This window comes from Erpetoichthys calabaricus, chromosome 7, assembly GCF_900747795.2.
Source record: "Erpetoichthys calabaricus chromosome 7, fErpCal1.3, whole genome shotgun sequence".
NCBI classification, from domain to species: Eukaryota; Metazoa; Chordata; class Cladistia; order Polypteriformes; family Polypteridae; genus Erpetoichthys; species Erpetoichthys calabaricus.
Window position 1 is genome coordinate 79,681,382 of NC_041400.2, and position 15,288 is coordinate 79,696,669.

The following is a 15,288-nucleotide window of genomic DNA, read 5'->3' on the forward strand; positions in this document are numbered from 1 at the left end:
TAATCTTCACTGAGCAAATTATTTAAGAAAAACAGTAACATGGCCATACTGCCGTATTGTTGCTCCTTCACAATGCAGGTAATGTGCCTCATTTGGGGGACTCCATTCATTTGACACAAAGGCAAATCAAAGGTACCCAAGATTCTCTGAAAGACACAGTACCAAAGGAGCTCAGTCTTCGTCTCAGGTCACTGGATAAGTTCCATGTCTCACAGCCATATAGCAAGACAGGAAGCACCAAGACTCTAAAGACTCAATCTTTGTCCTTTTGCATAGATATCGGGAGTGCCACACACCACTTTCTAGTGACCTCATGGCCCCCCAATCTCTCTCAATCCCATCTACTTGACTTCATAGGAATAGTCACCAGAACATAAATGTCACTGCTGAGGTAAGTAAACCTCTCGAAAAGGTCAACACTTTCTCTGCAGACAGACACACTGCTGATGGCTGTGCTAAGAGGTCATTAAAGACCTGGATCTTGGTTTTTATACAGGACACTTGCAAGCCCAGACACTCAGCGACTCCTCGATCAGTCTGTCAAGAGCCCTGAGCGCCTGCATTGACTCTGCGAAGATCACAGCATTGTCAGCAAAGTCAAGATCATGAATCTTTCTTCACCAAAAGATGCCCCACAGCTGTTGGACTACACCACCTTGCCCAACACCCAGTCCGTGCAAGCACTGAACAGAGTAGGATCAAGAATACACCTCTGACAAACCCCAGAATCACTAGGAAAAATGCAGAGGTTCTGCCACCACTCTGCACAGCACTCACAGTACCAGTGTACAAGCCAGCCATGATATCCAGAAACCTTGAGGGGATCCCACAAAGTCTTAGGATGTCCAACTGAGTCAAATGCTTTATGAATATTGACAAAGGCTGCAAAGAATCTCTGCTAATAATTGCGTTTGTGCTCCATGAGAACCCCCAGTGCCAGGATGCGGTCAATGGTAGACTTCTTAGGTGTAAAACCATTATGCTCTGGTCACTGGTATGTGAGCAAGTGATACAGATCTATTAAGGATGACCCTAGCAACAACCTTTCCCGTACCGAGAGCAGTGTTACCCCCCTGTAGTTGCCTCACTCCAATAAAAACTTTAAAATTAAGTTTTACACATTTAACTTCCATTTGGTGGTAATAAAAATACCAATTGTTAAAAGACTGACATACTTCTAAAGCCATCACCTTCTTTAGAGAAAATAAAATACACTTATTAACCACAACATCTTGAGATCTATATGTATATATTTGCTTCAGATGTTACCTTTCCATCTGTAGTAACAGCTGCAAAAACTGTGGAAGAATATGGAGCCCATGCTACATCACCTACTGGAGCATTCAAGTCAAATGTGAACATTGGCGTACTGAAAGAAGAAGAAAAAAAAATCAACAACTTATACACCACCTAATAATGAAAACAGATAATTTCAGATGCACATAATTGGAGACACTATGGAAATAACCGTTACATGATGGATATATTTTACAAGTTTAGTTTTTCCTCATTCTGTCTGTAGAAGAAAATATAAGGTGTAGTTAGTGTCTGAAAGGTTAGTCACCTTACAATCATACATGCTTTTCTGAGTGGCACTTTCAGTGTTAGTAACATCTTTGTTTTGCTATAAGCAGGTGGCATCTTGCTAATCCTTGAAGGAAAACTTGTTTCAATATTAAACCAATACTTTTTCTATTCAAAAGATGGAGTATAATCCATGTACAATTGTTCATTGAGTAGAGGAGAAGTGACAAGCCATGTAATAAATATGTCAAGACAAGTCAATTTTACTTATAGAGCACATTTAAAACAACAGAACTTGACCAAAGTGCTATACAGTTTCTATAAATACATTAACACATATAATATATACAGTAAATGAATACACCAAAAATAAATACTCACATACAAGTTTAAAAAGCTAAGGCAAAAACTTTCAGGCAGGATTTAAAAGTGACCAAAACTGATGCTGACCTAATAAAAAAGCGACTATTCCTGAGCTCAATGGTAGCTACTGCAAAAGTACAGGCCCCTCAAAGTTTAAGTCTCGAGCTTGGCACGACCAATAACTTCTAGTCACAGGACTCAGTGATCATGAAGGAGACTAAGGGTGTAAGAGGTCAGTAAGATAAAAGGTTGCTATACCATTCAGTGACTTAAAAACAAACAGTAAAATATTAAACTCAATCCTGTAGTGAACAGGAAGCCAGTGAAGAGAGCTAAGACTGGTGTGATGTGATTCTGTTCTCGTGTGCCAGTTAGAACCCTGCAAGCAGGGTTCTGGACTAGTTGAAGACGAGCAAGGGATGACTGATTAACTCCAATGTATAATGAATTGCAATAGTCTAGCCAAGATGAAACAAATTAGTGTTTCAAATTCATGTACATAAAGAAAGAGCTTCACCTTAGCCAATAACTTGAGCTGATAGAAACAGGCTTTAACAATGGAGTTAATTTGTTTATCAAATTTGAAGGCATTATCAAAAATCACAAGGAGATTGAAGACTGCAAAGTGGTGGCAGGGGAAAGTGTAGTTAAGCAGCATAGGATGGTGGTCTGTAGGATGACGTTGGAGATCAAGAAGAGGAAGAGAGTGAGGGCAGAGCCAAGGATCAAATGGTGGAAGATGAAAAAAGAAGACTGCAAGATTGAGTTTAGGGAGAAGATGAGACAGGCACTGGGTGGTAGTTAAGAATTACCAGACAGCAGATGCAGTAAGGGTGACAGCAAGAAGGGTGCTTGGCGTGACATCTGGGCAGAGGAAAGAGGGAAAGGAAACCTGGTGGTGGAATGGGGAAGTACAGGAGAGTATACAGAGGAAGAGGATGGCAAAGAAGAAATGGGATAGTCAGAGAGATGCAGAAAGTAGACAAGAGTACAAGGAGATAAGGCGCAAGGTGAAGAGAGAGGTGGCGAAGGCTAAAGAAAAGGCGTATGATGAGTTGTATGAGAGGATGGACACTAAGTAGGGAGAAAAGGACCTGTACCAATTGGCTAGACAGAGGTACCGAGCTGGGAAGCTTAGGATAATAAAGGATAAAGACAGAAACATACTCAGAAGCGAAGAATGTGTTGAGCAGATGGAAACAGTACTTTGAGGGGCTGATGAATGAAGAGAACAAGAGAGAGAAGAGGTTCGATGATGTGGAGATAGTGAATCAGGAAGTGCAACGGAGGAAGTAAGGACAGCTATGAAGAGGATGAAGAGTGGAAAAGCCGTTGGTCCAGATGACATACCTGTGGAAGCATGGAGGTGTTTAAGAGAGATGGCAGTGGAGTTTTTAACCAGATTGTTTAATGGAATCTTGGAAAGTGAGAGGATGCCCGAGGAGTGGAGAAGAAGTGTACTGGTGCCGATATTTAAGAGTAAGGGGGATGTGCAGGAATGTAGTAACTACAAGGGGATAAAATTGATGAGCCACAGCATGAAGCATGAAGTTATGGGAAAGAGTAGTGGAACCAAGGTTAAGAAGTGAGGTGATGATTAGTGAGCAGCAGTATGGTTTCATGCCAAGAAAGAGCACCACAGATGCGATGTTTGCTCTGAGGGTGTTGATGGAGAAGTATAGAGAAGGCCAGAAGGAGTTGCATTGCGTCTTTGTGGACCTGGAGAAAGCATATGACAGGGTGCCTCGAGAGGAGTTGTGGTATCGTATGAGGAAGTTGGGAGTGGCAGAGAAGTATGTAAGAGTTGTACAGGATATGTATGAGGGAAGTGTGACTGTGGTGAGGTCTGTGGTAGGTGTGACGGATGCATTCAAGGTGGAGGTGGGATTACATCAGAGATCGACTCTGAGCCCTTTCTTATTTGCAATGGTGATGGACAGGTTGAATGACGAGATTAGACAAGAGTCCCCGTGGACTATGATGTTTGCTGATGACATTGTGATCTGTAGTGATAGTAGGAAGCAGGTTGAGGAGACCCTGGCGAGGTGGAGATATGCTCTAGAGAGGAGAGGAATGATGGTCAGTAGGAACAAGACAGAATACACGTGTGTAAATGAGAGGGAGGTCAGTGGAATGGTGAGGATGCAAAGAGTGGAGTTGGCGAAGGTAGATGAGTTTAAATACTTGGGACCAACAGTACAGAGTAACGGGGACTGTGGAAGGGAGGTGAAAAAGAGAGTGCAGGGAGGGTGGAATGGGTGGAGAAGAGTGGAAGGAGTGATTTGTGACAGACAGATATCAGCCAGAGTGAAAGGGAAGGTCTACAGGACAGTAGTGAGACCAGCTATATTATATGGGTTGGAGACGGTGGCACTGACCAAAAGCAGGAGACAGAGCTAGAGGTAGCAGAGTTAAAGATGCTAAGATTTGCATTGGGTGTGACAAGGATGGACAGGATTAGAAATGAGTACATTAGAGGGTCAGCTCAAATTAGACGGTTGGGAGACAAAGTCAGAGAGGCGAGATTGCGCTGATTTGGACATGTGCAGAGGAGAGATACTGAGTATATTGGGAGAAGGATTCTAAGGATAGAGTTGCCAGGCAAGAGAAAAAGAGGGAGGCCAAAGAGAAGGCTTACGGATGTGGTGAGAGAGGACATGTAGGTAATGGGCATAACAGAACAAGATGCAGAGGACAGAAAGATACGGAAGAAGATGATCCGCTCTGGCAACCCCTAATGGGAGCAGCTGAAAGAAGAAGATGATCAAATATCACACCAACATTTTTTGCGAAGGGTTTACAGTAGGTTGTCAAAGGGCCAAGATTAATTGCAGGAGAACAAGTATAATCAAAAGGCACAAAACACACAATTTCTGTTTTGTTGTCATTTAAACTAAGAAATTTTAATGACATCCATATTTTAATGTCTTTCTAACATTGCAATAAAACTTTAAGACAATTTGCGTTGCTTTGTTTCAGTGGAAGATATATCTGTGTATCATCTGCGTAGCAATGAAAAGAAATATTGGGATTTTAAAAAATGGATCCTAATGGACAACATGTACAGTGAAAAAAGAATAGGTCCAAGAATAGATCTTTGACGGACCACACAGGTGACAGGGGCCAAGGATAAGGAGAGATTGCCCAAAGATTACTGAAACACTCTGTGAGGTATGACCTGAACCATTCAAAAGCAGTTCTTTATATATCCACATACTGCTCAATGTGGGTGATAAGGGTGTCATGGTCAATTGCTGCAGTTAGATCTAACACTACCAATAATCAGCATCCCTAGAGCCACATATTAATAAGAGAATGTTTACAAGTACAGACTCTGTGCTGTGGTGTGTCTTAAAACCAGACTAAAATACTTCAAAAATGCCATTTTCATTTAAAAAGGTTTGTAGCTGTAGAAAGACAACCTTCTCCAGAATTTTAGAAATACAGGGCAACTTGGAGATGGGTCTGAAGTCCAAAAAGTATATAAAATCCAGATTTTTTTAAAAATTAAAAGATGCACCTCATAGCTATAGGAAATGCATGTATAACACTTTGCTCTAACAAATAAGATTTTTTTAATGCAAACATCCAGAAACCATTTAGGATTATTTAAATGATGATTTAAATTTTGTAATATTTGTATTTACCTTTGGTCACATGTATGTGCATAGGGGACAGCTGAAGGGCTCTAGTAACTGTAATTCTGATGCTGCACAAGGGGTTGGCACTGTGCCCCAATGCATTTCTCTCTCTCTCTCCCTTTGCATACTGGATGACTAACAGCTAAAACACCTCTGATGTTACTTCCTTTGTCTGTCCACCTGGACTTTGTCTCTTCCTATTGGAAGGACTGAAATACGGAAGCTCTGCCATGTTTGACAGTTTCATCTTGAATTCACGTCTGAAAAGACATCTCTGCAATTATTGCATGGTTTTTTTCTTTATTTTGTAGTCCAATGTATTGTCAACTCATTTCTCTTACACTTTGTAATTGCAAAAGGGTTAAATCATTAGAAAAAACCTACAAAGAGACCTGGGATCAAAAATAATATCTGTTTATCAGTTATTTTTGATTTCACAATTCAGCTTCTTACTTGTAAAGTGATTTTTCAGAATAGGAACATGGACTCTTCATGGCAATGTTTGGATTTATAAAAGAAAACTTGACGCTTGGGTATAATCACGGCAATTCTAACCCATGCATAAGCAAAATTTTGGAGAAACTGTGAAATAACAATACCCTTCACCAAGCAGGGAAATGTAACCAGACCAGCTAACTGATGACTCATGCATGTAATAATTCAAATAACCTTGTCATTGTTATAATGTGTATTGACATGTCAAACATTTAAACCTCAAAAGTGTTAAGTATGATGTACAGTCTCTTAATTCCCTTTTGAGAGGGTCAATGCTGCATATTTACTAAGGAACTTTTTTGTTTTTTCATCAGTTCATATAGTCTACCTGTTGTTACATCTCAGGTAACTGGCTGACAAGTCAGCCATATCTCAGCCATCTCATTCCATCATGCTTGCTGTGCTGGAAGGCATTAACCAACTGCTGAGACACTACATTCAGTTTTTGTAACATGTTTTTGCCATCATAAAAAGGCAATTTTCAGCAGTGTCTGGTTCTCCTAATCAGATCACTCTACTGCATTCAAATGGGCATCTAAGGAGAACAATGCTGCTTTTGCTAACAGTAAGCTATTATATTCCTTTAACACAAAGTCATATTTGATGCCAAGATGAGACTGACAAAACATCAACCTCTACATTCATTTTGAGGCAAACTAGCTTTTGCAGATGTAACGCTAATAAAATGTGGCTATAGTCAAGAGATGTTCAAATTGCAGTCTCTGGCAGTTTGGGGGGGGGTTTGAGGAAAAATAGAGAAGGAGAGACACTGAGTGCTTACTTTGCTGTAGAAATAGGGGGTAGGAAAATTAAAAGAAAAAGTAAAAATATTATAAATGCAAAGTTTTTGCTTTCTTTTTTTATTATTTGGTAACTTATATTCTCACTTTTTTCATCCATCATGTGCCTTGGTTTAATAAAATCATTAGATACATATCTTTTGGAATTTTATTCCAAGTTGATGTAACCCTTGTGGGCTCTATCTACTGTATTTAGTGTATTAAGATATACTTTGTATATTCACATAAAATAAAGAATAATTAGATATTTAATTCATGGTTTTCTAAACTTTATTATCCAAAATTATATATCACAAAGATTAATTTCAGGTTCATAATAAAAATGGGATAAACTCAACTTTAAAGGCACTGGTAAAGGGAGAAACAGACAAAGATTAAAAACAAACATACTTTATTGTTTGATCCCATATCTTTACTGTCCAGTCTGCACTGCAGGAAATGAATACTTTTGGGTGGAAATGGTTCCAGCGCACAGCATCCACAGCCATGTTATGGGCATTGTAGGTCTCCAAAAATTGGCTAGAGTAGGCTTTAGAACACTGGAAAAAAATAGAAAAATTATAATTAAAAGGATAGTCGTGAAATGAATTACCCATTAATTATTGTGAATAATGAAAATCGTGTCCTGCCCATCACTAGATAAGCACTAATGCTTTATGTTTAAATTTAGACATTATTTATTAAAGGTATGTTCAATAAAGTAAAGGACATAAATTGTTTTACTTGCAATAAGCATGTTTCTGACTTTTTAAGTATTAAATATTATTTACAAAAATCCTGCCAAAGCTCTAATTTTAGACTTTTTTGAAACAAAGCGGCATAATCAAAATGTTTTATTTGATTGATTTTTGTCTTTCAAAGACTAATAACACCTTTCTTATTATTAGGGCTTGATTTTATGAAAAACAAATTCTAAATTGTTAGAGTAAAAACCTGACATGACAAAACATGTCATTCCCATACTTTATCTAAATGTAATAAGATACTGATTCAAAGAACCCAAATCCCGATGCTCTGGACTATATTCCTGTGCTTTGTAAAATACACTGTTATAGTATGTTCAAAGAGAGGAGCAGTTTGAAATACAGTTTGATTGATTGCTATTTATGATATTTATGACGCAGGTGGTGCATCAATATGGTGTGCTTCAATCAAGACTTTCTCAGAAAAAATAATTTACATCATTTCCTTTCTCTGCCTAAAGGCATAAAGTTAGTATGCTTGGGAATTCTAAATTACCCTGTGTAAGCATTAGTGCATGTATGTCCAACTAAATTTTCAGCTTCTTGTTGATGATTGGTTCCTGTTTTTTTGCCTAGTGCGGCCAAACAGACTCTAGCTATGTACAAACTATTACTGGATAAAGAAAACAGATTAGTATGCAACTGATGGGGAAATGTAGTCTTAGAATTGTTTGAAAGCCAGAATTAAAACAACAAAGATATAAAGACAAAGCCAGGATATAATCAGAAAGTTATGATATTTTTAAAATACAATAAAACAAACAATACATCTTTTGCAAAATGTAATGTTGATATAGATCAACTGGGCTTCCAAAAAATTTCAAGATGTAAACAGATATTGTTGGAAGGCATTTTTGACCACCAACTCAAAAATAATCTCTGTTATATTTTTATGTTAGAATTTTGGGAAAACTTCAAAGAAAATATTTCATCCTAACAGAGGTCTTTGATAAAAACACAATCAGTACTAGATAAACTGACACAATAAGCTGCTAGCTTGCATATAAACAATGAATAATTACAACTAGTAAGCATAGTGCAGTAGGTGCAGACTATGCTGGAAGAACAGCCTCCAATGCTGCTAAATTGTTTAAACACCTCTGAGGTGTACGTCAGTATTGTATGAACCTGTGAATCCTCATAAACTGACTGTTAGTGCTGCTATCCCATGGGTCCAGTGTCTTTGGTTCAAATTTAACATCAAGACGTTGTCTCAGTATAGTTTCCATGTTCCTCCCATGTCCGCATTGTGGTGGATTGCCGGCTTATTTCTCCGGCCCTCACCTCCAGGCCGCTAGGAGGAGCTCTCCCAGCAGCATAGACATGCCCCGAGTTCCAGCAGGGCCTCATGGACTATGTAGTTTTTATACACAGCCCTGCTGGATACCTTGGGGGCCACCAGGCATCGCTGTAGGGGGGCTCGTAGGCTCGCATGTGCCCTATAACCCGGGAGAACGTCATGGTCACGTGACAGGAAGAAACGACGTGCTCCCGGGTTGAAGAAAAGGACTGTTTACCCTGACCCGGAAGGGAAAAGGAACTGTGGACTGTTGAACGGGAACACCTCCGGGTCAGGGTGTATAAAAGGACTCTGGGAAGCCCAGTACACTGAGCTGAGCTGGGAGGAAGGGTGGCAAAGTGTCTGGGAGTGTGGAGGATTGATTATTATTGTTTGTTATTGAGTATTGTGGAGAGGAGGGTGCTTGGTGCACATTATTATTATATAATAAATAATAATTGGACTTTTATCTGGTGTCTGACATCTGATCCAAGGGTTCAAGGGGTCACGGAGACCTCTAACTTTCACAGCATGTATTTTTCCCCCAAGTATTCTGATTTTCCTAATACATCTTCAAAGACATTCAAGTTAGGTTAACTGGCAACTGTGAATGGCCCCTGTTTGCATGAGTGAATTTAACTTACAGAATCTTGTGATTAAGCTTAACTTGTTAATTAAGATTAACTTGGATTAAGCAGGTTTCAGAAAGTTAATGTTTTGTAAACAAAACCTGATTAAGTTTAAGAAACTCACAAAATAGTGAGGAGGAGAGAATTATAATTGGAACGATGGCATAATACTCAAAAATAAAATATTATATTGGCATAACTGGCCTGGAGAAATAAAAGACTTTTAGGTGGAAAGCAAAACTATGTTTTATTTTCAGAATAAACAGACAAAACATTTTAATAATGGTCATATAAATTTTCTAACCCACTTGTCCTGAACGGGGTTGCTGGAGCTTATTCCAACCAGCACTGGACACAAAGCAGGAACAAACCCTGGACAGGGCGCCAGTTCATTGCAGGGAGAACACATACACTCCAACCAGACACTAGGTCCAATTTAGTGTTGTTGCCAATCCACATAATTTATATGTCTTTGGACTGTGTGAGAAAACTGGAAGAAACCCATGGAGACATGGGGAGTACATGCAAACACCACACAAGCAGGATCCGTGACATGAACCCTAGTCACCTTACTATGAGGAAGCGCATTACCACTGTGGCCGCAACATTATATATATAGATTGTGACAGATGTCCAGGGACCTTGCCCCACCGGACGGAAGGACTGGGAAAAGGGGCAGTATCTTCCCTGGACCATAAGGGGGGTGACCTCCCTGGATTACATGGGGCCACAGAGCATGGGAGCTCAACCCTAGTAGCAGATGTGGCCACCACTAGGGGGGTGCCTAGACAGCTCCGGAACTGTGGTCCACAGTACTTCGCCCGCCACACTTGGAAGTGCTGCCAGAAGAGGAGCTGAACTCGCTTTGCAGCACTTTCCGCCATGCCCGGAGTGCTTGCCAGATATTAATTAGCGAGCACCTGGAGCACTTCCAGTTGCTGTATAAAAGAGGCCACCTCACTCTACTCAACGGCCAGAGTCGGGTGGAAGAGGACAGAGCTTGTCAGGGAGGAGTTGGAGGCGGCGGAAGAGAGAGTGAGAAAGACCTTTGTTATTGTGGGTATTTATGTGCACTGTGGTGGGGGTTGTAAATAAACGTGTGTTTTGGGACATTCTACGTCTGCCTGTTTGTGTCCAGGTCCGAATCCTCCACATATATATATATTATTATATATAATATATATATATAGTATTAATATATATATACAGTCATGGCCGAAATTATCGGCACCACCTGGAATTTTTCCAGAAAATGCACCATTTCTCCCAGAAAATTGTTGCAATTACAAATGTTTTGGGCATGCACATGTTTATTTCCTTTATGTGCATTGGAACAACACAAAAAAACAGAGAAAAAAGCCAAATCTGACATCATGTCCTCACAGAACTACTCCAAAAATGGGCCGGACAAAATTATTGACACCTTTTCAAAATTGTAGGTAAATTGTTTTATTTCAAGCAAATGATGCTCGTTTGAACTCACCTGTGGCAAGAAATAGGTGCTGGCAATATAGCAATCACAACTGAAGCCAGTTGTAAAGTTGACTCAACCTTTCTGTTGTGTGTCTGAGTGTGCCACACTAAGCATGGAGAACAGAAAGAAGAGCAGAGAATTGTCTGAGGACTTGAGAAGAAAAATTGTGGAAAAATATCACAATCTCAAGGCTACAAGTCCATCTCCCAGAGATCTTCATGTTCCTTTGTCCACTGTGCGTAACATAATCAAGAAGTTCACAACACATAGCACTGTAGCTAATCTCCCTGGATGTGGACGGAAGAGAAAAATTGATAAAAGACTGCAACGAAGGATAGTCCGAATGGTGGATAAACAGCCCCAATCAACTTCAAAACATATTCAAGCTGTTCTGCAGACTCAGGGGTGCAACAGTGTCAGCTCGAACTATCCGTCGACATGTGAACGAAATGAAACGCTATGGCAGGACTGCTGACACAGAACATAAAAAAGCCAGACTGGAGTTTGCCAAAATGTACTTGAGGAAGCCAAAATACTTCTGGGCGAACGTCTTGTGGACAGATGAGACCAAGGTAGAGCTTTTTGATAAAAGCTCATCATTCTACTGTTTACAGAAAACTGAATGAGACCTATGAACAAAAGAACACAGTACATACAATCAAACATGGTGGAGGTTCAAAGATGTTTTGGGGATGTTTAGTTGCCTCTGCACTGGATGCCTTGACTGTGTGCAAGGCATCATGAAATCTGAAGACTTCCTGTTCCAGCAGGACAATGACCCCAAACATACCTCTAAAAGCACCCAGAAATGGTTGAAGACAAAGTGCTGGAGAGTTCTGAAATGGCCAGCAATGAGTCCAGATCTAATTTGATTGAACACTTATGGAGAGATCTCAAAATTGCTGTTTGGGGAGAAGGCACCCTTCAAATCTGAGAGACCTTGAGCAGTTTGCAAAAGAAGAGTGGTCGGAAATTCCAGTTGAGAGGTGTAACAAGCTTGTTGATGGTTATAGTATGCGCTTGATTTCAGTCATTTTTTCCAGAGGGCGTGCAACCAAATATAAGTTGAGGGTGGCCAATAATTTTGTCCAGCCCGGTTTTTGAGATTTGTGTGAATTATATCAGATTTGGCTTTTTTTCTCTGTTTTTTTTGTGTTGTTCCAATGCACATAAAGGAAATGAACATGTGTATACCAAAACATTTTTAATTGCAACAATTTTCTGGGAGAAATGGTGCATTTTCTGGGAAAATACCAGGGGGTGCCGATTATTTCGTCCATGACTGTATATATATTTTAACATGTCCTTGTGCTTTTACTTATCCTGTTTATGTTTACACAGGTGTGTAGTGTTAATATGGCTTATACAAAAAGCTGTTTTTAGCAGAGCATATTTTTAAACCCAGTTATGTAACAGAATTCAGCTAGATAATTTTTAAGTCAAGAATAAGGTGTACGTTGTTTTGCTCCTACCTTGTGTATTTTGCCTTCTTGCTGTGCCAACAATGTACAAGTAATCTATTTGTTATGGAAATCAAAAGAGTCCCGCAAGCTGTAGAAACAGAGATTAATATGTAACAGTTAAAATGCAGAAAGCAAATAAACTATACAATGTTTAAATTATAGTAACAGGTAATTAAGACACATTTCCACAAATGCTAAGCAGCATTTTTCACACCAACTCAGAAATAAAGGCGTTCGAGCTTTTCAACAACAAAGACTGCTATACTGTTATTCACGTCTGACTTGAAAGATCTTAATCATAACTCAATTAGTATACAAAACGTATAAATAAAGGACAATGTCAGAGTTTCTGTCAAAACTCGTAGAGAAAGGAGGAGCACATTAGAAGTGTCTAACTAGAATCAATGCCTTTTAGATAACAGGCTAGATCTGCGAGACCTACCGAGGCACCACCACACCTGATTCCAAAGCAGAAAGTAGTTTTAGGAGGCCTAAGTAATAAACAACAATAATAAATAAACATGTATATATACAAGTCTGCACCAGGAATAGGGAGTATTGTGATTTCTGCCTGTCTAGTATGTTTGTACTTACCATGTTCAGCATGTTTAGGAGCTTCTAGAAAGAACTGAGATGTATAACTTTGTAACTTTCCACATCAAAACAACTGACATATGAAAATTCATGTTGTCCAAATCGTACCGAAAATATTTAAAAAGTTGGTTTAAGGGTAGAAACAGGACTGACAGAAGTAGTTTTCTGACTCTGTCAATTGCTAGGGAACAGCTCATGTTTTGAATAATTGTACAGTATATAAATGGACCAATTCTTGAAAATTACAAGTGCATAGCAAAATATACCGGAATAATAGTGAACACAATCAGTTGAAAGAAAAGAGAGTATAAAGAGCAAAAACTGAAAATAGGTGACATGCATGTGAAAATTTCACTGCACTATACACCATTGTATGTAAGCCAAATTCCCCCTAGGGACAAATAAAGTGCTGTCTACCTTTGTACACAAGGCAACAGACTTGACTTGCAGTAGCACATAATCAACTAGTGATCAATGAGACACCATAAACTGTGAGCCTATTTGCTTTTAATGCCCCTGTGCTTTGCTTATATATACTACGTGTGTTCAAAAAATATGGTGAATGTTTTTAAAAAAGAAATGTTTTATCCATCCATTATCCAACCTGTTATATCCTAAATACGGAGTCACGGGGGTCTGCTGGAGCTAATCCCAGCCAACACAGGGTGCAAGGCAGGAACAAATTCCTGGACAGGGTGCCAGCCCACCGCAGGGCACACACACACACACACTAGGGACAATTTAGGATTGCCAAAGCATCTAACCTGCATGTCTTTGGACTGTGGGAGGAAACTGGGCACCCGGAGGAAATCCATGCAGACACGGGGAGAGAACATGCAAACTCCACACAGGGAGAACCCGGGAAGAGAACCCCGGTCTCCTTACTGCGAGGCAGCAGCGTTACCACTGCGCCACCGTGCCACCCCAGAAACGTTTATTGAGGTAAAAAAATTTACAACTACTAGTCACCCTCAAAAATACTCTCCTCCTCTTCGAATGTACTTATCCTAACACTCCTGCCACTTTGCGAAGCAGTTCTGAAAGTTTTCTTTCAAGAGTGTCTTTAGTTGGGTTGTCATGGCTGCCTGGATGTCCTCAATAGATTGAAATCGTTTGCCTTTCATGGTCATTTTCAATTTAGGGAACAGCCAGAAGTCGCACTGTGCCAGATCCGGCGAATAAGGTGGATGCGGACACAGCATAATGTTTTTATTCGACAGAAATTGTCGTACTAGAAGGGATGTGTGACAAAAGAGCATTGTCATGATGAAGACTGAAACCATTTCAACATTTTCCTCGGTTGATGTTGAAGAACGTTCTGATCTTTTCTCGTCTTCAACAGAGTCAGATCCATTACGAAATCGATCAAGCCACTTGTAAACAGTCTTAATTGTCGGTGCAGTGTCACCATAAACAGATTTTAACATCTGATGGGTTTTCTGAGCTTTTTGCAATTTGAAAACAAAATTTCATGTTAATGTGTTACTCGATATTCATTATTAACGACAAACTTGAAAAACACACTTGAACACAACAGTGGCTCACAAATGACTGACAGTATCAAACAAGTTGAAACTTGTCGCAAACTAGGCTCTAGGATGTGCATTTCAGAACCTTGACTGAATTGTTTTGCATTGCTCTTGGATGGTTGCTCTGCATCAACATTCACTGGTGTTTGTCCTATTTTGTCACATTACAATCTGAAATTAAAATGGATGTGTGGGGGGGTAACACCGCTTCATTTACATAATGTGCCTACCACTATGAAGGCGCAAAAATATTTTTTATTGTGATACAAACAATAATTAAGACAAAAAAACAGAAATCATGAGTGTGCATAAGTATTCACTCCCCCTAAAAGGCAATACTTCCAACAGCCACATTCTGCTGCAATTATAGCTGCAAGTCTCTTGGTATTTCTTTTATTAGCTTAGCACAATATAGCCACAGGAATTTTCACCCATTCCTCAAGGCAAAACTGCTCTAACTCCCTTCATGTTAGATGGGTTGCATTGGCATATAGCAAACTTCAAGTCATGTCACAGATTCTCAGTTTGTATTGAGGTCTGGGTTTTAATGAGGCCATTTCAAGACATTTAAATATTTCCCTTTAAACTGCTCCAATATAGCTTTAGCAGTATGTTTTAGGGTCATTATTCTGCTGGAAGATGAACCTTCTTCACAATCTCAACTCTCTGGCAGAATGAAATAGTGCCATCCATCTTTCCTTCAACCCTGACCAGTGTTCTTGCCCCTACCCATGATAAACATCCCCACAGCATG

General features: G+C 39.7%; 1 protein-coding gene across 1 annotated transcript in view; it reads right to left on the bottom strand.

The window, feature by feature from the left end:
• The window catches only part of dnai1.2 (dynein, axonemal, intermediate chain 1, paralog 2), a 365,397-nt gene that overhangs the window by 39,967 nt on the left and 310,142 nt on the right, over positions 1–15,288 (bottom strand). Inside the window, 4 exon segments of the mRNA XM_028804629.2 lie at positions 1,270–1,369; positions 7,214–7,362; positions 12,421–12,488; positions 12,491–12,499. Coding sequence (XP_028660462.2) covers positions 1,270–1,369; positions 7,214–7,362; positions 12,421–12,488; positions 12,491–12,499 — 326 coding nt within the window.